General features: G+C 37.7%; 2 protein-coding genes across 4 annotated transcripts in view; one reads left to right on the top strand and one right to left on the bottom strand.

The window, feature by feature from the left end:
* Positions 1–2,358: 2,358 nt before the first annotated feature.
* LOC128874638 (transmembrane reductase CYB561D2-like) lies at positions 2,359–9,995 on the top strand. Its single transcript, XM_054119553.1, has 3 exons — positions 2,359–2,539; positions 7,028–7,202; positions 7,556–9,995. Exons 2-3 carry the CDS (start codon positions 7,041–7,043, stop codon positions 8,072–8,074), a joined length of 681 nt encoding a protein of 226 aa, XP_053975528.1. The 5' UTR covers positions 2,359–2,539; positions 7,028–7,040; the 3' UTR covers positions 8,075–9,995.
* The window catches only part of LOC128874637 (sodium- and chloride-dependent glycine transporter 1-like), a 29,100-nt gene continuing 15,672 nt past the window's right edge, over positions 9,860–23,287 (bottom strand). For all 3 annotated transcript variants that reach the window (XM_054119550.1, XM_054119552.1, XM_054119551.1), the window contains exons 7-11: positions 22,724–23,080; positions 22,406–22,615; positions 21,890–22,231; positions 21,201–21,438; positions 9,860–19,675 (exon numbers count right to left, since the gene is read on the bottom strand). In XM_054119550.1, the coding sequence (XP_053975525.1) occupies positions 19,509–19,675; positions 21,201–21,438; positions 21,890–22,231; positions 22,406–22,615; positions 22,724–23,080 (1,314 nt within the window). In that variant the 3' untranslated portion in view covers positions 9,860–19,508. The remainder of the gene's footprint in view (positions 19,676–21,200; positions 21,439–21,889; positions 22,232–22,405; positions 22,616–22,723; positions 23,081–23,287) is intronic.

Raw genomic sequence — 23,287 nt, 5'->3', positions numbered from 1 at the left:
GCCACTAACACTGAAGTGCCGTCATAAACCTTACCGCAGCAGTAATGCATACCCTAAATCGGCTGCCTCGGCGCGAATGAGCCCGCTGTTTATAGGGTGTCCCAAAGGTATTCAAGCCAATGACTACCACAGTGATTTCCAAACTTTAAATATTTAGAATTAATTCGTGTGTTTTTAATGTACTTTATTACTTGAAGTGAAGCCCATAATTATAAAAGTGTATCTTGTTTAAAAACGTGAGAATGTTACTAGTTATATCTTCATCAGGTACTCGACTTGTAATATAATCTTGTGATCTAAAAACGAAAGATAGAAAAGATTCGAATATTCAATGGAGTTTATTCAACCTGTTCGAACATTTATTTCTTATACAAAAGAAGCGTAAAGCAGGATTTGTATTTTTTAAACTGTATCATAATTGAGAACCACTGGGCTGAAAATGTTTTCATTCTTGCAATCGGGAATTGTTATCAGCCACTGTCTTCCTCCGATCACATCGGAATATTTATAAATCTGGCGTTACAATTGCATAATAGCAATTAGCATAACCGGTGTGCAATGAAAATTCATGAGCGAAGATGCACGTATCGTACAGGGTGTGCAGCCAAGACGATAACGAATCTCAGCATGCGTTTCTTATCAACAATAAAACCTACAATAAACACTTAATTTTTATTTTTATTTGTTAATCATTTTATTTCAATTATTTTAGTTTCTAATATTTCTCTAGTTCCCTAAAATCGTGATACTTGATTAAGACATCCGACCCAACCACGACACGCGATTCTTTACAGAACCCATCTTTCATTCTCCATACAGTTGCACCCTGACACAATGCTTCTTCCGCTAACATAATGCCTGCTCGAGATCGTAAATACTCCAGCTATTATTAGATTATATTGTAAGCAACTCGAGCAACCCCGTTCGCAAAAATAAATAATAAATATTTCGAGCTATTCCCAGACTCGACCTAAGTACTCGAAATCGTTTGATTACGCGATTCGTTTCGAACGCGATCCGTGCCGTGGTAAACTTCGAGGCGGTTTTTCTAAGTGCTCGTGGAGATCTAGTTCGCGCCAGGAGGTAAATCAGAGACCTCCATTGTTCGCCATGTTGTGATCCAATATCGCGTGCCACTGGTTTCTAACAAAGCTCCGACGCCAGTTCCTTTCAAGTTTTCTTGTAGCATTCTTTCTTCCATCCTTTCACGTGTTTGCCGTTGAATTGTGTAATTCACTTCGACCGAGACGAAATGTTGGAATGAAATATTGCTACTGTTTCTACGACCGAGTGCACGGGACCGTGTGAGTGCCAATTTAGGGAGGAAATTCAGAAGGAGAAATAATGCGAAAGTATCGGCGGGATCTTGCACGTTTCGTTGCAAATTATTTTATTACAGGTATTAAATTTTTTGCATAGATTTATCATATCGTTACGACACGTTCTTTTTTGAGAGAAAAATTGTCTTTGGTGTGTGTGCGTGAAGAGAATTACATACGTTATGATGGCTGAAACGACGTTTATAAATAATAAACGACTATTAACTCTGACGCCTCGTTGCTCGATATTGCCAGATAATTTACAACATAATTTCAGTTATTTATGATGAAATATACTCCGATGTCTACTGCGCAGTATTATTAAATACAATATGAATCGGTTCATAAGCTGCTAATTGTATTCTGTTTATTATAATAATTATTCAATCACCTGTGTAACATTATTGCTTCTGGCAGTACACTGCATGTAATTTTAGGAGATTTACGATAAGCCGTTGTCTCGTATCATAACGGTATTGCGTTTCGATGTGAAAGAGACTTCAAAATAAAATAAAAGCGAGTCTTGCCTTAAATCAACACCGAATGCTCGGACTCCTAATATTTCCTCCCTTAAGGAGTTAGGGGCACTTAGAAATTTCAAATGGCAAAGATTTCTGTGTGGAATGGATTCGAAAAATTACCAAATGTACTTTAAAATATACCTGAAATATTATCGAAGTTAAACAAAAATTACACAAATTCTTCTCTGTAAAAACAAATATCCCGAGAGACTTAATGCTTGGGCTCCTAATATGGTGTCCACCCTTAATGCTTGATCTCCCAATGACATTTCCCCCTCAAATAAACGCAATTTACCACAGAATTTACTGAAATGCAAATTCCAACATCCTAACTCATCCCGATTTTTCTTCAATTTCCACCTCGTGAATCACTCGAGCGCCGGAGCGACTCTAGCTCGTAGCACGCGATCAGCGTTCATTTTATACCAACGGGAGAAGATCGAGGCGATTAGGCGTGCCAAGGCCGCGTTTATTCGACGATTTTCCTCAGTGTTCGTAAGGAGTATCGGCAACGCAGCGATAGATCGTCGCGAGTACGCTTCAGCGCGTGGTTCAGTCGAGCCGCGGACGTCGTTCGCGTCGTGCTCTTTTTCACGGCCGTGTTAAATAAAAAACCGCAGCTCCGTTTTCGGAAACTCGGCCCGTCCCCGTGTCCTCGACCGCTCCAAGGTTCGATCGAGCGATTGCACAGCGTTCAAGGTGAGTCCAGAGACGGTTCTTCCCGCCCGACGTTCGCCAGGTGTCTCATTAAACTCCATCCTCGCTGATGACGCCTCTTCCGAACTTTATTGTTTGGAAACACAGATGCTCGCGAAAAATACACCTAGGCAGTATTTATTTTGCGAATTTAAGCAATTTAAAGGTGGATCTACGTATCAATTTTGACTCGCTATAGTAAATTTATCTAAAATGTGAGTTAATTAACGCACAGGTGTGACTGATGTCGAAACTTGGGATTGATTACTGTTTTTTTTTTTTTTTTTTTTAGCAGTTGGAAGAATTTTTTGGGAGAAAATAACGAATGTTGTTCGTTTTAGAATGTGTTCTGTTTCTTATTGAATATATTTTTTGGAGTATGTATATTTATATATGGAGTATACATAAATATATAAAATATAATAACGATAGTTTTCGTTCGCTTTCGAAGATATCAGAGAACCACAGAGCAACATTATGTAAATAATATTGGAGAAGTTTAAAGACCAGGTTTCTTATCGTATCTGGGTCACACTTAGTTTCTAATTTGAACCGATAATTTTCTTTTCCATACGCACTGTGTTACGCTTCTCCTGTGAGATAAGATTATTTAGCCGCAAACCCTTTTTACTTGCGTCATGTTTACTATTTGTATATGTAAAACAATCCTCCCTCTCTACAAACAGTAACAAAGAGAACAAACAAAAATCCAACATTAGGCCCAGCCAAATTACCGTTACAGAAACCTGATCTATGGTGCAAATGGGAGACTTTTCAATTTCACTCTACAAAAAAGTGTGTTAAAAATAGTAAGAAAATAACGGAGATCTACTCGTAGCACGTAAGAAAGGTTTAATGAAGTGTAGCGAGCACGCAACGAAACATAATACAGGGCATGCATGACTTACACTGCAGTGAACGTATTAAAAACACGGTCGACACTCCGGTGAACCGCAGCGCCAAAGAGAGCACAATTTTAAATCCAATGCCGAGTTTTACGAGCAATTTTCGACGTTCGATAACAACTTTCCCGGACGCGTTCTCTTGAGAGTCGTGTGGCATGCTCGAATTTCTTTGGCAAACTTTTCAGTAGAATTTTTCACTTAGACATCCGAGACGATCTGTTGGTTATTTGTTATTGGAATTGAAAGGCGATTGCTTGCAGGATGTGGAGGCAATTTATAACAATGGTACATGCTGGTACAGGAGTACCAGTACAAGTGTGTTTAATTATATTCAGGATGTGTCAAGACTTTGCATTCAGATACATAATGTTGGAGTAAACATTAGTCTAGGTGAAAAGAAAAAAAGGGGATAAAATTGTTTTATGGAAGGAAATAAATTGAAAAGTAGAATAATTTTGTAGGTTGATTTTATGTTTGTTTTAAGATTGTATCGATGGCAGAAATTTGCTACAATGAATACATTTCTTAACATGATTTCGATTGGTAGCCTCAGGCTTCCATTTTAAGCAAAAGCTTTTCTAATTGGTCAAAGACGTTTACATTTTAGATAAAAGGCTTCGAACTCATTTGCTTGGAAGACCTACTTTCCTTGTGGATTAATTTCGAATACATTTATTGCACGCTTGTCAACGCTGATAAGCATATTAATTTTCAAAACCAAAACAATCACGAGACCATACTAGTATCCTAGGTTAATGCATCGATTTAACTAGTTTATATTTATAAAATTATTTAGGACAAGTATATACAGAGGTCTACTTAAGAACGCGATAGAAAGTAAAAGATATTCATAAACTCTCTCAAGTGCCTCATTTCCTTTCTATAATGATATTTATTTTGTTTATGTGTTTAAAATTGTTTGTATTCGTTACAAATTATTCTACATAAATACATACCAAAAAAGAAATGAAAAACATAGCTAGACCTTCTTAGGTATTGCTACGAAAGAAAAACTTTGTTCTTCAAAATATTCAATCGAAACACAAATACAGATTGATAACTTGGTTAATTTCATTCCAGCATCCTCTTCTTGCGATGGAATGTAAAAAATGCTTGCTTTGTAAGACTATTTTTATACCAGGCGGTTATGCAACGTAGATTTACAAATAAGTTTCGTGTAAACAGGAGATTTCGCGCGCTATAGAGAGTATTGTTTCACTCTGGAACCGTGAAAGCGGAGCGCGTCTGAAAGTATGCCACTTTGGGTTACGAATCGGATCGTTGCGGTGGGCGTGATTACGCTGCAATAAATGTAATCACGCCGCGATCGTAATTGCCCGGGTAACGAATCGAGTATTCGCCATTATTGCTCTTGACCAACTTGCTAACCGCCTCGCAATTTTCTCCAATTTAATTGTGGATAATTTCATCTGTAATTTTATCAACCAATTCGACATTTCACAATTTTCATTCTTGTCCGTTTACTATTATCCTCCGCCTGTATTGTTTCTGCGCGATTGGAGGAATTATCTTTGGATTGTGTATAAAGGATGAAAACGTAATTTACACTTTTTATTCTCAGATTTTATTTCATAATTTTATTTTGTCTAAAAGTTTCTCTTAAATATTGCCACAGGTCTTATCACAATAATCAAATCCACTTTTAAATAAGTACCAAATCGTTCAAAGAACCTTGTTCAATCATCTCCAACTTCAAATGTTTAGAAATATTCGATCAAGAATCTTCCAATTTTGAATATTTCCACTTCGCTCTCTACTAGAACAATGCTCATTAAAATTATTATTATCCCTGTATCTCATTATTATCACTCTTACTACATTCGATCTCTCTTCGATAGAATAATTCAATTCAATTCTCTAACTCTATGCACAAAGGTTATCAAAGTAATGTTTCTCGATCGACCTCAATTACAAACGTCCATTAAACAACAGTTTTATCATTGTCTTTGTTCCCGTGACTAGCAATATTTACACATAACTGGGACGTGGGAAAACGAGGAATTTTGCTTTCCGTTTGTCTCAACCGCAAGTGCCAGTGATCCGAAACCTCTCCGTCGTCGGTCGAGCGTGTTGGTTCATTCAATTTAAGGAAACAGTCGTTAAAATTTACAGCTGTTAACACTTGAACCTGTCGCTGTTTGCAATAATTACTGTACTCTACTCGCTGGTATTAGAACAGATATAAGCGGATAGAGAAACTTTGCGAAAGAAACGTGACGATTCCGTGAACTGGATCACGCAAGTCACTGATAAGGGAATTAATCGGACATAAAAATTATTACTATCTTAACACGTACTAGAGATCAAGCAATCGTCGAACAAGTAGTCGCCTTTGTCGATTGCACTTCAAAAGTAAGCTGTAATTAATCGAGACTCTTGTGATATAAATCAACTTGAAATCAATTTTCTCGAAATTTCTGGATTGCTTTTGCGAAAGCACGATTATTCCTAACATGCCGCGAAAATTATTTATAAATCATCTCAATCCATGGATTCCATCCGAATGTATAGCAATCTCTTTCCTGACCTGACGTTTATCAATTGCACTGAGATACAAAAATGTCGCGATAACAATTTATCGCATATCTAAATCCCAACAAACTCGGCCAGTCTACAGTGTCATAAACATTCCTGGACTCTTTTCTCTTCAAGTAGCACAAATTAAACGTGAGCGAATTCGTAGTAATAACCGACAGTTCGATCTCACCATCTACTTAATCGCTAGCCCCATTTATTAAGTTCGAGTCTTGTGCAATTGCAAAAGGCTGCGGTTCCGCAAGTTCGCCCAAGTGGATGCTGAAAGAAACGAGGAATCGTGCCGCGTAATTAGCAATGAATCACACGTCGCGCATTTAAACGATCGTAGGAGCCGTTGCGCAGAAAGAATTCGCTGTGACTCTCTTGTAAATCGAAGAATGGGAGTCTTCTCATCCTCTTGCCTCACGCTTTTCCAGAATTGGCTCCTACACTTTGACACGAATCTTTCAATTGAAATTACCTGGCTGCAACCTAAATATTGTGTGCACATTTTGTACCTATTTATATATTTATACAATTATTGTGTCGTTATAATTGATGTTTCTTTAATAAATTCACTTTGCTCTTCTTTATTCTATTTTCATTTGTTTATGTCTGTATATTTCCCTTTTTTTGTGCCCTTTGGAGCACATTGGCTCTTTCGAAATGCCATTTCTTATGCTATTGTTTTGTGGAAATGTACGATATTGTGGTATTATTGGATTATAAATTAAGAAGATTAATGAAAACACAACTATGACACTAATTAAAACAGTACTGAAATAGCCTCTGATAAACTTGAACTACTATGTATCAAAGTAAGCTCTTATCTTCTATTATAGATCTCAAGTCTCAGTCTTGAAATTTCTTTTATAAGATAGTGTCGTACGTTAAAGGTTTATTAGAATTCTGTAAGCAAAAATTTGTATAGATTCAAGGATCATTAAATTTGTTTGATAACTGTTGTTTGATTTGTGTTACTTCCAGAGTATGTTGTAAAAGTTAGAAGTTAATTGAACGTTAAAATTCCAATTCTATGTGCTTTCAGTCACAAAGTTACGATGTCTGACCCACCAACAGGCAAGGGCCCACCGAGCGTTGTGACCATGGTGTTTTCAACCCTCACTCACGTTCTTCTACTAGCGCCAGTGATATACATACTAACAGTGGCGTTTCAAAATTACTCATTCTTCTCCTGGCATCCTATCTGCATGAGCCTCGGAGTAAGTAGTTAACTAGATAACACCAATTTGCTGAATGAAACACGTAATGAAAGTACACCGACCAAGAATCTAGGTCTATTTTAAGCCTACGTATTTCGTGGTGACAACAGTATCTTCCAGACGTGGACGATCTGACACCACATACATTTAAGGTCGTAGCAATTGATTAGTATCTTTGCTTAAACGTTTGATTGCAAAATTATGAAAAAGTCACAGGAAGAAAATCGCTTGAAAACAACTTTGGGAAACTCGTTGAAATAATTTAGAATTTTTTAAATATAAATTCTGACTATTTTAATATGCTCAACAAACCAAACTAATCCACCCATTAAACCAAACATTCTTTGCCTCAGGTGGCTCTTCTGATGGCAGAGGCAGTCTTCAGCATCTCTGGCGAGGCGTACATCGGTCACAAGATCTCGAGAGTGAACAGGGTGACGATGCACTGGATCCTGCACACAGCAGGCCTGACCCTCGTGCTGATCGGTTTGATCATTATCGTGGCGAACAAGGTCAACCACAACAGACCCCATTTCTCCAGCCCGCACTCGATCCTGGGCCTGATCAGCATCATCCTGGCGTTCCTGGTCGCTGGCTTCGGGATCGTCACGAACAACCCCAAATGGCTTTACCCGAGATTCAGGCCAGTCCTTCTGAAGATCATGCACGCGTTCGGTGGCATCGCCATTACCGTACTACTGTTTGCCTCTGTGATCACTGGCACCTACAAATGGTCGCCTATCGCCGAAACTGGGAGGAGCCTGGTCTTTGCGTCGCTGTTCATCGCTGGTTTCTTCATCTTGGTGAAGCCAGTACTTGGCGCTGTTTCCAGGAGCAAGGTCGTTTTTGGCCCACCACCAACCACCACGTAATTTTTAAAGACGTGCGCGTGCTCTGGTAAAACTCTGGCGACTAAGAGTTCACTCTGTCGTTTTTCCTTCGTGTGGAAGTCTGCGAAGTTTGATGTGGTCTTTGCTAAAGGTTGTCCAAAAGGAGCTTTCAGGATTCGGGATGTCGCTAAAACACAAGTGGTATTGTATTTTAAATGAGGGATACGTAGTAGACGGTGTCGGTTAAGTGATGGATCTGTTTTTTTATCAAAAAGTAAAAAAGAGAAAATTACGAATTTTATGAGGCCTCTGGCGATTTTTGCGCGATGGAACGTCGATAGGCTGAGTGGAACGAAGAAAACTCTTGAACGAACGGAATAGAAACATCGATAGAAGAGAAATGATACGTAGGGTTATCAAATCGATGAATGATTACCGAATGGTACAGAAACATATGAAACACCTGTGAAGATTATTTTTATACGTGATAAATACTGAATCACCGCCTAAAGAGGCGAGAGTCACAACTAAACGTAACATCGAATTCAGTAGTCAATTTCAAATTTCAAAATCCTAGTTTATTACATTACTATAAATTTGATTAGATAACTATTATTACTGTGGTATTTAAAAGAACTGACAGCCTCTACGAAGAATTCACACTTATCGAGTCACGTACCATCAGATAAAGACTTATCGAAGATATCATGACGATATTTTTTTGCCAAATGATTGTCTTTAATTGAACGACAGTTTGTTTACTAATACAGTTTCGAGGACAAGTGTGTAAAGGTTGCTTGTCAAGTTCACTCTTCTTTTTATGCGAATAGAACGATTCACCGATGCAATACGAATGTAAACATTCCGTCCTTCAACACTTACACGGATGACAGCTACGAGTAGTCGATGAACAATTTCTAAGAGGAACAAAGACTTCGTTCTCAAAGTTTTAAAACATCTGTGCACTGCTTGGTTAGTTAAAAATTCGACAATATTTTTTAAGATATACCTTTTACGAAACCTGAGCCAATCTAAAGAAATAACGAATGTTAAGTAGACTATAGATCGTATGCTTTTACGGCGTATGCAAATGCGAAGAAGAGAATGTATACGGTAATGCAAAATGATATATTATTAATGTTGTTGTATTGTTTTGTGAAATATTCGTACCAGCATACATCACAGAGGCGTGAAATAGAATGAATTAATAAGAAACTTCATCAAATAATTGACGATGATAGATGCGCATGATTGTACTCCAAATCGTGCCTGTTTATTTTACCATTGTTGTGTTCATCGAACAATTAACAGGTTGCCAACCAGACGGAGAGATATTCCTCTTTGAGCTGGTAAACGTACGCAAACGTGTTTACACTAACTGCGTGCGAGATAAAGTAAACATCAGAGATAATATTGACGAGTAGTAGATAAGAGTTCATTTTTAATAGACGTACATATTGGAGATCACTTGAGGTCCTATGAACTCTTTACACTCTTTCAAGCTTGAATCAACTACAATCAAAAGTTATAGAAGTTTAAATCAAGTCATACAATCGTCAAAAGTTTACGAAAAGTATCCAGATGGCAAAGTGTTAATGTAACCCAGAAGTCTCAATCCAAATGCTGCAACGAAATGCACCAAAAAAAAAAAAAAAAAAACGCTTCTAAAGTCTCTAACGAGAGAGAACCGTTCGTAGATTTAATCGACTGGTATTTATAAGAAATATTTACCAAAAAGGAAGGATAGACTAGAGTTTACTATTAATTTAATTCGATCTAACGTTAAGGCAAACAATCATAGAACCAGGAGGAAACGAAACAGACGGAGACGTATCGTCAACCATATATATCAACACTTTATTAATTACACACGCATCATATACATTTACATAGAATTTACATAATGTATATATCTTCCTCAATGCAATGTACATGTATATTAATACAATTTCTTAATTTCCGATATTATATATATATATATATACTCATCGTCCTTCGAATATCGTCTTATTTGTTTTGTTAAACCTCTTCTTACTTGTTCGCAAATTGTCAACGCACGATAAACATCTCGAATTGAACTCGTCACGCGTAAAACTTTCCCCCCCATTTTTCTATGCGTGGGGAGCGTCGCTAACATTATGCAACAACGTGTATACATATGTATATACTTCTCTTTTTTATATACATACATATATACATATCTATGCCTCCATATATATATACGTGTTTGATCAATATAGATACAATATATAATTTCAGTATTCTCGTTCGTCTCCTTAACTCCCTGTTGACTACTCTTGACCTTACGCACGAGGGCGAATCAAACAGCGAACATAATCTGTTTGTAATTAATCATTGGGAAGCTTGCAATCTGATTTGCAACTCGAAAAATTTGAAGTAACTTTCTTCTCACAGTTTACAAATCATTTGTAATTAATGTGGAGTGAACTATGCTTGAGCTATAATTAACTTTATTCTTTTTTGTATACATTCACGATGATTATTTTTAATTTCATGTTCATTAAAATTAATTTCGAATGTTGGAACATGCTTCTAGAATTTTTCTTCTTCTAGAAAATATGTCACAGACATATTGTTATATGTCCATGGATTTACCCTCGTGTGTCGAATAATAACATTTTCTTGTATTTTGATTGTATATCATTCGTCACGTTCTAATAGTGCCTCTCGTTTTAATTGAAGATAAATTGAATCAGTATTAATTTGATGTTAGTTAGCCCTTAATTACCATTCATATATAAATAAAATCGACGGTTGGTTAAAGAAACATATTCGAGTATACAGTTTCGTATACCTTTCAACCATATTTTCGTTGGCAAATACTCCTATAAATAATATAATAATTAATAAAAATCAGAGAGGAAATCGAGAGACACGATAGAACGCGCGAAAGTTCGATCGCAAACACAAGCGAACGGTTCCCTTTTTTCTTTCGTTTGAACATTTGATCAGGAATTTTACTTTGCGGTTTGTTATCGTTCTTTCGACCGTCCGACGACGTACAAAAATCTGCCTTAACGAGAAGGAATAACTAATATAATCGCTTTCACGAAACACAAGAGGTCTTCTCGGTTTAGATGTTCCAAAAATTTGTGAAATTGCTAAAATAAAAACAACTCAATTTAATTAAAGAAAACTCCATTTTGAGTGCACCAATCCTAATTAAAATTAAAAAACTATTACATCTTTTCACGGTTCAGAAAAATCAAAGAATGCTGATAAAAATAAGACTTTTTTTTCAAGTGTCGTCATTTTGTCAATGTTCGTTTTTTTTTTAGTCCAAAAATTCGAAAATCTTGATAAGTGATTAACGAACCCACGTGCCAAATTTGAGGACAATCCAACTCGTACATTCTCTATAAGAAATGAGCAAATATGAGTTAATTTTTTGGGCACTAAAACGAGAAGACTCCTTAAACACATCTGTGTATCTCGCTCTTGAACGCTTTCCTCTTTCTCGATTGGCTCTAGGACACGTTACTTTGTACTGTTCGCTCTACTGGTTGCTCTTAGTGACGTAAAGTCCGTAACATAACCCGGTAACCATAAATCCGTTCGGTAAATCGAGATCCCCGAACGAATGTTTTACGACTATCGCCTGTGTGCTTCTGTAGCGGTAACACGAGACAACCTAAGTGATACTTTCGGTTTAGCTACGATAAATTGTAATTTTTCAATGCTAGACAATTTGTCAAGGGTCTCTGTTACTTCTAATTAATACAAGAATATTTATTAAAGCGTCTATTAAAACGTAAAGTTTATTTTATGACCAACTTTGAATTCCTCGATATTATTAATGTTATCAATTTTACTACAATTGACGTTTACGCTGCTATTCTACTTTTATGCTACTATCTTTCTTTCCTTTTATTTACATTTCTCATATATTTTATTCTAGGTCATTCTTGTCAACGTTAAATTCAAATGAATGAAAAGATTTGCCACGACCCACAAAATTAAATTCTGATTTATTTTGATTAATTAGAGGTCATCGAAAACATGAAATAAAATTGAGCAAAAATGATGTATGTTCACTAGACCCTCGACAAATTGTTTCGGCTATATAAAAATTAAAACGCGTTACCTAGTGCCGCGAAAACCATTAAACCCCTACGATCCGATGTTAGATGTAAGTAATTAGAGCAAGCTCTAGATTATTTCTATTTTTATTTCTTTGCTAAAATAGTGAAATGGATTTATTGAAAATTTCCCAAGGAAAAATTTGGACAATTTCATTCGTCTACAATATCGAAGTTAAACTATGGGTTTATAGGCAAGAATTTGACGTTCAAGGTCGTTTGAACGCCAGGCACAATCCTCACTCTCGCATAAATGGACACAGCTAAACTGCTCAACCAAAGTTACGTTAAAATAGTAATCGACACCTGGTGGTGTTTGTTTCTCTTTTTGTTATTGTTACTGGCAATGTTACCGTGTTGTTACTGATAATTCTACGTCACTGGAATCTTAACCCTACCTAGGACAGTCGACCACGCGGCCTAGCCGGCTTAAACCCCGGCTGCTAACGCTATTATTATTATTATTATTATTATTATTATTATTATTATTATTATTATTTACTTGTAACATAACTTTTATAATTAATATGTATTATTATTATTGTTGTTTGTTGTTAATGACGAGCTAGTTTGATTTTTTTTCTTTAAATTCCTTTTAAACCAGCATCAGATTCGCCTACCTAGCCTAAGGACAATTAAGTTTTCTGGAATGCTTATCTATCAGTCACACTTTCATCGCGAATCCCAAGTTTGTTCATCAGCAATCGCCGAAGAGAATTCGTCTGTATCAATGTATCAATGAAGGAATTTGATCGTGTCTTGGATATGGCTAATTAGAAACGCGTCTAGTAATTTCGTGTATATTTGTTTAGTGTCTAACTTTAAGTTATTTAGAAAATAAAAGAAATTGATGGAATAAATTCAAGGATAAATCACGATACTAATAACTATGTACAAAAATATTTAGAATGCAAATTTTTCTTACGATCTTCGTAGTCATATTATATCATGATCCATTTATCCAGTCCGGTGGACTGTTCCTTCTACAATTACAAAATAAAAACCTAACAGCAAACGATCCGATAATACACAAATCCAAACGACCTAATGATATCGCGTAACAAAATAAAGACGACCTTCTTACGTTTAATATTTTCCCGAAATGTTAGACTCTTACATTAATCGTGTCAGTGGAAGATCGATTGGAGAATGTTTGGTGTCTCGAAGTGAATCGACTGGGTAAACTTTCATTGTCCTCGAGATGCGTGGCTCGATTCGAAACGAATTCCTATCTTGGGATTCGAGTTATCGTTCTGTCGAATGATTTGCCTATTCTTTGAAGCTCTGAGTATCAACAACGACTAGATTCTAAAACGTTAATTAGGTCAACGAGGATCCGTCTTGGGCGCGAATGGCGAGGATCCTCCTCCACTAGTTCGTCCTTTTGAGCAAAGGATTGATGGCGAGGGGGGGATTACTTACATCTAAACGTAAGGGCCGATTACTTACTCCTAACGTCCACTTCGATTGTTTGCAAATTGGACGAAACCCGTAACGCAACGTTTACTCAAACTAAACCGTGACGGTTTCCATGCACAGAGTGTCCTAAAATATATAGCACAGTTTACAAAGAGGTGATCCTCTGAGAAGTGTAGATTAAAATTGTTTGCACGAACCTTCGTTCTTGAGGTAATTAAATGAAACAATTTCGAGTTCGCGTTGTTGCTTAACCCAGGTAAGGCTGCAATTTTTTTACTTTTTTCTTTGAAACATTTTACCACGAGTAGATTAGGCGTAACAGGATACCTAAAACGAGCCTTCCTTCTAGAAAGACGTTAGCCTAACATATCTAATATCAAAACAGAACAACGACATATTTAAAATTTTTATTCAACACACATTTTTAACATTTTTAACACACTTCTATATGTATCAGCCATAACTGGGTTAATTTCAGTGTACAGAAGTAGCGAGTTCTAATTAAAAAAATTGTTTTCCTAGCAAAAATACTGATGACACTTGGTAACCGTAGGGAAGAACTATTCGAACACTTATCGTTACTAAACTAATTCATTACTAACTAAATTCATCTGGGTTTCATAAGTTCCTTACTAAAGTACGCGCTACCTCTCGCAATATTTTTAAAATCGATTATCTTGAGAACATAGTTTCGTGTAAAATGAATTGCATTTTTTATCGTAGTAATTCTTTTTCAAAATGAATTACCTGCTTTTGCATTGGTGTTATATATTTTAAAACATTCTGCGTAACATTTGATGCACAAAGATATTTTTAAATAATAAAATAACTTGCGCGAACAATTGCGAAAGTAACTTACTTACTTACTTAGCTGACTTACTTTAATTTTGACCAAGGAAGTAAAGTGTACAAATTAAAAATTACAATAACCAGGATCGAAGAGAAGGAAACAAGTCTTTTTTTAAAATTCTAAGCAACCATCCAACGGCGCGCGGATCGTTGAGAGGACGAAAAGTGGAGTTAGGCCCGTTTTACGCTAAAAAATATACGTATACGCTCGCACCGTACACACTTTCATCATTTGCTCACAAAAAACGCATCGTATCACGCAACATATTACTTTCGCACGCTCACGGATATGAGTTAACATATTTAGTTTCCTGTTTTTCTTTTTTACTTCATTTGAACGCAACAGGTTCGGTAAATGTTAATTGTTTATATTCTCTTGTTGTATTCTCATTGGTTTGTCTCGCCCTCAGCTTCTTATATCCAACGATGATCGTGTAGTTTTATGCTTCTTTTGTACACGTAATAAACTATAGGACGCGTACACCAGTGTACAAGCGTCTATAAATATATTATTTATAATATATATTATATTGTATATGTCATATGTATATATACTATATGTATATCTGTAACGTGTGTACATGTATATGTATATATACGAAGTACGATAAATGTTATACATACGATACAGCTAGCAACACTTTACAAATGGGGTCACATAAAAAATAAAGAATCACGATCTTTCACGTTATTGACTGTACGTACGCGTAATTGTCTGGCATTTCGACATCGCCGACTTAATTATATTTCTTGTTTATTTATATTTCCTATGTTGGGTCGGGAACGATCCGAAACGTTTTCCCGCTGACCCGTGAAACGACACCCCTTCTTCTTTTTCCAACACCCCCCTACCTTCCCCTGTGCGTGATCGACGCAAAAATATCCCCTTTTACGGTGGCATGCAGTCTTCGTGCGTGAACGCATCGGCTACTTAGTCTATTTCCCTGAAATTCCTGACAGCCGGCAAATAATAGTAATCGGAGGCGCGCGTACATGTAAACACTCGACGGTCACCCTAATTCGTGAGAAAATATTTTAGACTTTAAGGGGAAACGCCAATTTTAGAGTATCGAAAGAATTTTATACGGCAACCCTTTGATACAGAGATATAAATTATTTCTAATTCGTAAGACAATATTTTAGGCTTTAAGGGAAACGCCAATTTTAGAGCAACAAAAGAATTTTATATAGCAGTCCTTTGATACAGAGATATAAATTATTTCTAATTCGTAAGACAATATTTTAGGCTTTAAGGGAAACGCCAATTTTAGAGCAACAAAAGAATTTTATACAGCAGTCCTTTGATACAGAGATATAAATTATTTCCACTGTTGTTTGCCTTTGATTATGGCAGACGTGGAGATAAATATGTGTATGCTTCTGAATATGTAATAGTTTGCGAGAGTATTACCAATGGATTGGGTGACCGTCGGTTAAAGAGTCAAAACATCAGCCAAAAATAAAGCAACAATCGCGACGACCAGCTTGACAAAAATAATCTATTCGCGTCGACTGACGATTGTTGCCATTTCTCTGTTGGAGGACACCGATGAGGCAATGTAGGAATGACGATAACACTAATTACTCCGTTTTAGGAACATGCTATGTACTGTCTACGCCTGGCGTCTTCTCTTTCCTCCCTCGACCATACTTTCGTCCACTTCGTTTAATTTCCCATGTAAATTCCTTCGCATAAGTGGAACTGTGTCGAGAAATAAAGGATACTGCGTATCGATGAGTGAATTTATAGAACTATGAGTGATAATTGTTGGGTACAACGTGAAAGGTTCGATCTGAACTTGCCTCGAGCCCCTAATCGAACCACCTAAAGTCACATTCTCGCTTGAGCGTTCACGTGGATTCCCTGAATGAAATTTTCCCACTTTTCGCAATTTTCTATGAAAAATTAAGATAGAGTTGATCTAACCCTTGGTTATTTATTTAAAAATCTTCTGAGTATACGAACGAGCAAAATTTGAGTAAAGAACGAAAGATAAAGAAATAAACATTAGCTTTTCTTTCTAACGTAAATAATTGTAATACACACGTTGCAAACATGGGAACGTAGCTTTAGGTGGCTCAGCTCGAAGTTCGGCTCAAATCTGAGCAAACTTTTGCAGAACACATTACTTACTGGTGAAAATCAGTATATAGTTGTTATCATAGAAATTGTACCACCTTAAAAATACCAATCTTCTTGGTTTAGCTCTCGTACGAGCAGTAACCATCTATGTTACCGATAAAGACTTAATTTACATTCAAGAAAACATAATTTATTCTAACGAAACACTCTAGTGTAGCTACAACGATTTTTACAGCCACTACCACAAATAATTCAAATGCACGCGTCGCACAAGCGGGAATGTGTCTTTAGGCAATTCCATCCAACGTTCAGCTGGAGTCAAGAGAAACTTTTACAGATTGCTTCGTTCGCTAACGAAATATAAATGATTCGAATGTGCGTATTGGGCACGTGGAAACGTGGATTTAGGCGAAACCACCCAAAGTTAAGCTCAACTCTGAGCTAATTTGAAGATATGAAGAAGTTCAGGTTCGAGGATCGATTGTATCTGAAAAATTACTAGGATACACTTGGGGTTTTTAATACTAACAGATACGTGTCATGAGTATGTGGAGCGTGTAAAGTAGAAGCACCAGTAATTGACTATTAAAATCTTCTTGAAACGATGTTATCTTAGTGTTAATTAAAATTAATAATTAAAATTCCCGAACGAGTGTTATTTTACTTAATCATACTTATATTTCGCGTTCAGTACAGCAATAAACAAAACAAAATGTTTAAAAATGTGTAACGTTGATGATAAACATTTATCAGATAGCAGAAATTGCGCCCTTCAATTTGAATATTCTTTGAAAGAGATCCGACGATTCTACTCCGAGCTATCGCTGTTTACATTTTCGGAAGCGATAGACTTGCTAGATAGAGTGAGGGGTGCGCCGCGCGGCCTCCTGAAATTCCAAGAAACGCGTTCGTGAAGCTCTAAGGAGCGGTACTTTTTCCTGGAACTCCTGGGTGCGACCAAAACATTCATTGGCGTCTGTACCAGCATTTCTGGGATTTTCATTGGCGTATGCATCAACTTTTTTTATTCGCTCCATAACTCGAGATAAGTTGTTATTTATGTTTGGTAGGGGATACAAATTCGGTTTTTTTTCACACTTCGCTGAATTATTAAGCGTTTCAGAGGATTAAACAGCAATACTTCGATCCATAAAAGCATCTTTTTCTTGATTTATTTTACATATTTCGACATTAATATTTAAATGGTATACGTTTTGTATACATAATGTGTCAACTACTGGTGCCTCTACCTTGTATAATTGTTAAAAAATCCCACGTGTCATCAGTCATATGTCACCCAGCTTAAATCTCTCAAAGTTGCTAACGATACAGCGTCTAGTGACACTGATACCAACGTTGTATCGTTGCAATAATCAGAATAGATATCCTGGTGTCCCGAAGTAATGAAGTAACGAATGTAAAAATTTAAACTAATTAAACAATCTTTGCACCGCAAACCATCTGCCAATTCTTCTGGAACCACTCGTTTCAGCACTGTTGGAATTCTCTCCAAAACGATAACAATTCTCGTGCGAAGCATTTCGCGAGTCAACATGGAAAAATGCTCAGCGATCACGAAGCTACAAATTTACAAAACTTACGGCTCCTTTAACGTCCGAATGACCTTGCAACAATGAACCTTTTGCGATAAAGTGCCCTGACACTGGGTAAGGAAATTCAACTTGATGTTTTCGAACTGCCTACGTCGAATGTCTAAACCCGTCGCTATGCAAGCAACATTACCATGATTGATAATGGGGCTTCTAAGTGTAAGTCGTGTCATTTGGTTAAGACTGTTTGATGTTTCTTCAGTGTTACTAGCTTCTTAAGACGTCAAATGAAATAATGATATTTCAGTGATATTTCGGACAAAACTCAAACTTAATCTACACCTAATCCAACTCTGTGCATTTTTTCACCCTTGAAGAAGCCAGCTGCAATGCTCACGAAACTAAGGGTATCCGAAGTCTTACATCCACGAGCTTCTGTTAATGTCAACTCTGAAGAATCAAGTCAAAAACTCAAATTTTTCATCAGTGTGTCATTCGACCCTTGAAGAAGCCATCTGCATTGCTGAATAAACGTCGATGATCTTATCCAAAAGACACGATTTGTACCAACAAGCTTCTGTTAATATCAACCCTGAAGTAAGCCATGAAAGCCTGGAATAACATTACCATGGTTAAATCTCCCACGTGGAGCAATTAATCGTCCAGTGATATTGCACCCCACTTTAGAGGTGCGTCAATTTAATCCGGATAAACGGCATTATTCGTTCTAACTTTGCGTGTCGCTCGCGTGAAACGATAGATACCATAATTTTCTTCTCTAGAGCACGTACACAATGGTTAATTTCTTACGTTTTCTTATGTACAATCGAAAGCAGTGGAGTAGCGTAATTGTTTACAATAAATAATGTTCACATCGTAGCGTGTACGGAGCGTTTCACAGGTTCTTCGTCTCCTCGTCAATTTGCAGGTCGATCGTGCGACGGACCTAAACGCTTGCAACAGTCGAATCACGATGTCGAAGATTCAATTGCGATTCGCGCTTAGGAATACCGGCAATTAAATAAACTCTTTTAATTAGCCGTAACCGTTTCGGTGCTAAATCAACGTTCGTCGGTTCACCTTCACTGAATAATAAGGCGTGTCGAACTATGAATTCTAAAATAAACTATAAAATCTCTAAAAGTTCGTCAAAGAAGGCTTGGACACTTTCGATTCGGTTCAGTGAAGTTGGTATCTCTGGAAACGGGGGTAAAACACTTTCAACTTGTTTCAAAAGAAATGAAAAATAAAATGTATAATAGAAGATACTAGGATTGCGTTAGGTATGTATATAAAAGAAAATAGTCTCCTTATAAATTCTTCTTCTATCTTTTCGTCCTTCCTTGAATTCGCCATCGATCCGTGGATCGTTTGCGAGCCTATCCGCGATACGCAACTACCTTTTACTGGCGTGTTGTGTTCGTGGCGACAGATTCTTCGGCAGACTTCTCATCGGAGGTAAAATGAACATCATGTCAGACTTGTTGAGACGTGATCAAGTCGGTTTTACTAGAGTTCTTGAGGATCGATGGTCCAGGCAGCTTCTGAGAGGTGCCAGTCGAGCTCGAAGGCTGCAACATCATCGGCTGACCGTTCACCAGGACTATGGTGTCTCGCACCGAGTCGTATCCTGCTGGTTGCCCTGCGTCACACATTTATTAAACTACGTTAAAGTGGAAAAGTGGAATTTTGTTGAATATTGTGTTGTCACGAAAGATTCTTTTTCGACTCGGATATTTTGGAGCTCTCAGCTTGGAAGTTGATGTAACAGTAACAGAGCAAAATAATTTATACATGGTGTCCCAGAATTAGTGCAAGAGTCGGAAATGGAAGGTAGCCGAGACGATTCCGAATCACAATTTCCTTTGCAAAAATGTCGGATGGTGCTTAGTTTTTGAATTATTAACGAAAAATCGCCGACCAATCACAGCGCCCGAGTAGCGCGCAATTAAAATTCTAATGATCATTTAACAAGCAACGAATTGAAAGTTATTTATATTTAATTTAATTATCTAATTATCTTATTGGAAATTGCTATCCGGATAAGCATGCTATGATGCTACCCATCTTTGCGTAAGTAGTCGACCCGGACACAACCCGTTATCGATTATGCTGGCACACGCGTAGGCGGAGACCCCAACACGGACCTGACGATCCCGTTAATAAAAGAAAAACACGTTCTCGTCGCACCTGCTCGAGATTTCGCGTGCTCCTGACGTCACTCTGCAATATAACGAGTGCCCACCTCGATATATTATAGTCCATCGCACAAATCCTCTACTTAATGGAACAAATACGGCGTCCCTCGTAAACGTAACGAGAAGCTAAGACGGTAAGTCATAAATGGTATTAGTAGTGTACTTGGGAAGCCCTTTCGCTCCTGTGGACATTTTATATAGACTTACTTAAAAGAGTCTTGTTAGACGAAGAAAGAAAAACATCTCGGAATATTCTCCGCGATAGTAAACGCGACGAATTGTCTCCGAGTGGCGCGGTAATTCGCTAAGAGACGCGTACCTAACCCTACCGCTTCTTGGAGCTCAGGTTTGTGGCACGAAAATTGTCGATAAAATAGATTGACTCGTTTCGAGCTACTTGATGCGTTTAAATGAAAAAAAAAACAGTAAACATAGAGCTCATTCGAACTCAGGCATCCAAATATTCACTTATCGTCGACCACTTTACGTTAAAAAACGATATGAAATTTTCAGTTGCATGAGATAGTCGTGGCACTGTTGTTCGACAGAAGTGTTTTATCTTGAAATTATGTTTTCAGAAAAATACATTTCAAGTTCACAAAAATTGTACAAACTTCGTCACAAAATTATTTTCATACTCTTTCTGAATAATATCATTAGTAAAAAAAAAAAAAGAAATATCGAAGCCGTTCTTGGTTTTATAGTCTTCGCCCTTCCGTGCCCTACGTATTTTATCCACGTGACGTAGAAGCTTTTGTGCGACAGACTGCACCCACCCAGATTAATTATCTTTAATTATCTATTTATGTCGACGGGCGGCATAAATCCGATTACAACGGAGGCTGATGGGCTGGTGATTGCGCGGGCGCGTAAGCTTCAACCACGACATGTTTATTATTGAAATACACATTCTATCGGATGATGGCGTTTAGATGCACACCAGGGGAGTTTAATTAAGTTTCTGATTACCTGGCGACGGGGTGTGAGTGAGGGTCCTCGACGGGGTCGATGGATTTCTGGTGGCGGGGCCCCAATCGGGTGTTGGCTGCAGAAGCATCTTGGCGCGACACCATACGCTCCTGCCCTTGCTCTTCTTCGTTCTACCTTTACCGTGTCTCTGATAGGACGGCCTGTTGTCCAGGTCGTCGTCGTCATCGTCGTCGTCGTCGTCGTAGGCGGATCGTCGACGATGGTCTCTCAGCTGAGTCTGTCAAACATTAAATAATAGTTTTGATATTACTAAATAAATTCTTCATCATAAATTTATACTTTTTATTCAATTTGAAATATGTATCTCGTCTTGTCCCACGCGTTCCATCATGAATTTGTATATGTGTATCAATATTTTGTAACCAGTGTTCTATCAAAGTGACGAACGAATTCACCAATAACACCTATGATCATGCAAACGTTTATGCAAATTCATATTTTCACAGATGCAGATAAAAATGTGCCTTATTTTCTAAACAATGTAACATGTATTTTACATATTTTTGCATAAATGCATAAACGTCCGCAGTTTGTTTATGACGAATTAGCTTTGCTCGTCGCGACTATGGAATTCTGTTTATCGAATAATTTGATTGGGTATGAATGATAAAATCGCCCAGCGCGCCTCGTTATTCCGTGAAATTGTTGATGAAACGTTAATTACGTACGAGAGTCATGCCAACGATGACCAGAACGGGTATCATGCCGATAATCCATCCAACGGCGTTCGCCCATGTGGGGTAAACGTAGCCACCGTAGGTGAGAGGCTGGTACTCGATCCAATTGAAGAAAAGAATGAAGAACAGGGTCGCTGGGGTGACGATCCTCCACATCCAGGTCCAGAAAAACCTCCAGAGGCGACTCTGTGGGCCTATCATCAGCTGAACATCGTCGAGAAATCGATGCGCGCCATAGATCCAACCGACCAGAATACACTCGCCTATGGCGATCAGTAACACTGACCAATTGGCTGCGTACTTGTCCATTAGTTGTAGCCAATACACTCCGGCCTGGAAATATAGCGGAGAAATTTGACGAATCATTATTACATCAACATAAATTTGATCGAGATTGAGTTAAAGTATCAAAATGTAAAGAATTTTAACTCATTTGCTTCGTAATATTGGATGATATAATTTTTTTATAATTTGTTAAGACTATGAAAAAACTTGGAGAATACTTACGTTAGTAGTGAAGACTATGCCACCGCCGTAACCGAAAACAGATACAGCCAGGACGACCCACGTTTTATAGTGTCTTAATGACGGAAATGCGTCGAGTATGGCCGTGGTAACTGTCTCCATCAAGGCGAATTGCGAGTCGAGACCCAAGGTGAGAAGCATCACGAAGAAGAGCAGCGACCAGACAGGTGCAACCGATAGACGTGCGACTACCTATATTTTTTTTTAAACAAATTCCTTCTTAAAGGAGCTATCTTTTATGCAAATACAAATATTTTACCAAAGAAACTTAATGATAACAAGTTCGAGATGGAAACTCACCTCAGGGTAGACGATGAACGCTAACCCAACACCTTGGTCGACGACAGAGGCGACAGGGACGTCGAGCTCGTGGGCCAGGAAACCAATCACCGAGAATATCACGAAACCAGCGAAAAAGGACGTGCCGATGTTGCTGATGGCGACGATCACCGAGTCCTTGTAGCAATCGTTGTTGAACTTGTTGTAGGAGCTGAGAGTTATCAGACCGCCCCAGGCTGGGCTCAGGGCGAAGAAGATCTGCACCGCGGCGTCGCTCCACACTTTCGCGGACATTAGTCTTCTCCAATCGGGCGTTAGATAATAGATAATGCCCTCGCTGGCACCGGGAAGCTGAATGCCGCGAATGAAAAGAGCGATCTGAGAACAAAAGGAGCAGTTTCCACTATTTCTCGAGGGCTGTAAACGGGTAGAACAAAATAATCGAAGGGGCTCTTTTACCGAGTCCTAATTCTTTTCTAATACGATTCAAAGAAGTTTGTAAAAATTGTTGGTAGGGTCATATTAATATCGCGTGTGTTTAGAATATATAGAAGTTTATAATTTCAATTAGCTCATATAAATTCT

The sequence above is a fragment of the Hylaeus volcanicus genome, chromosome 4 (genome assembly GCF_026283585.1).
Source record: "Hylaeus volcanicus isolate JK05 chromosome 4, UHH_iyHylVolc1.0_haploid, whole genome shotgun sequence".
Classification (NCBI taxonomy): domain Eukaryota; kingdom Metazoa; phylum Arthropoda; class Insecta; order Hymenoptera; family Colletidae; genus Hylaeus; species Hylaeus volcanicus.
Note: the sequence above shows the minus strand (reverse complement) of the source record. Positions and strands in the feature narration are given on the sequence as shown.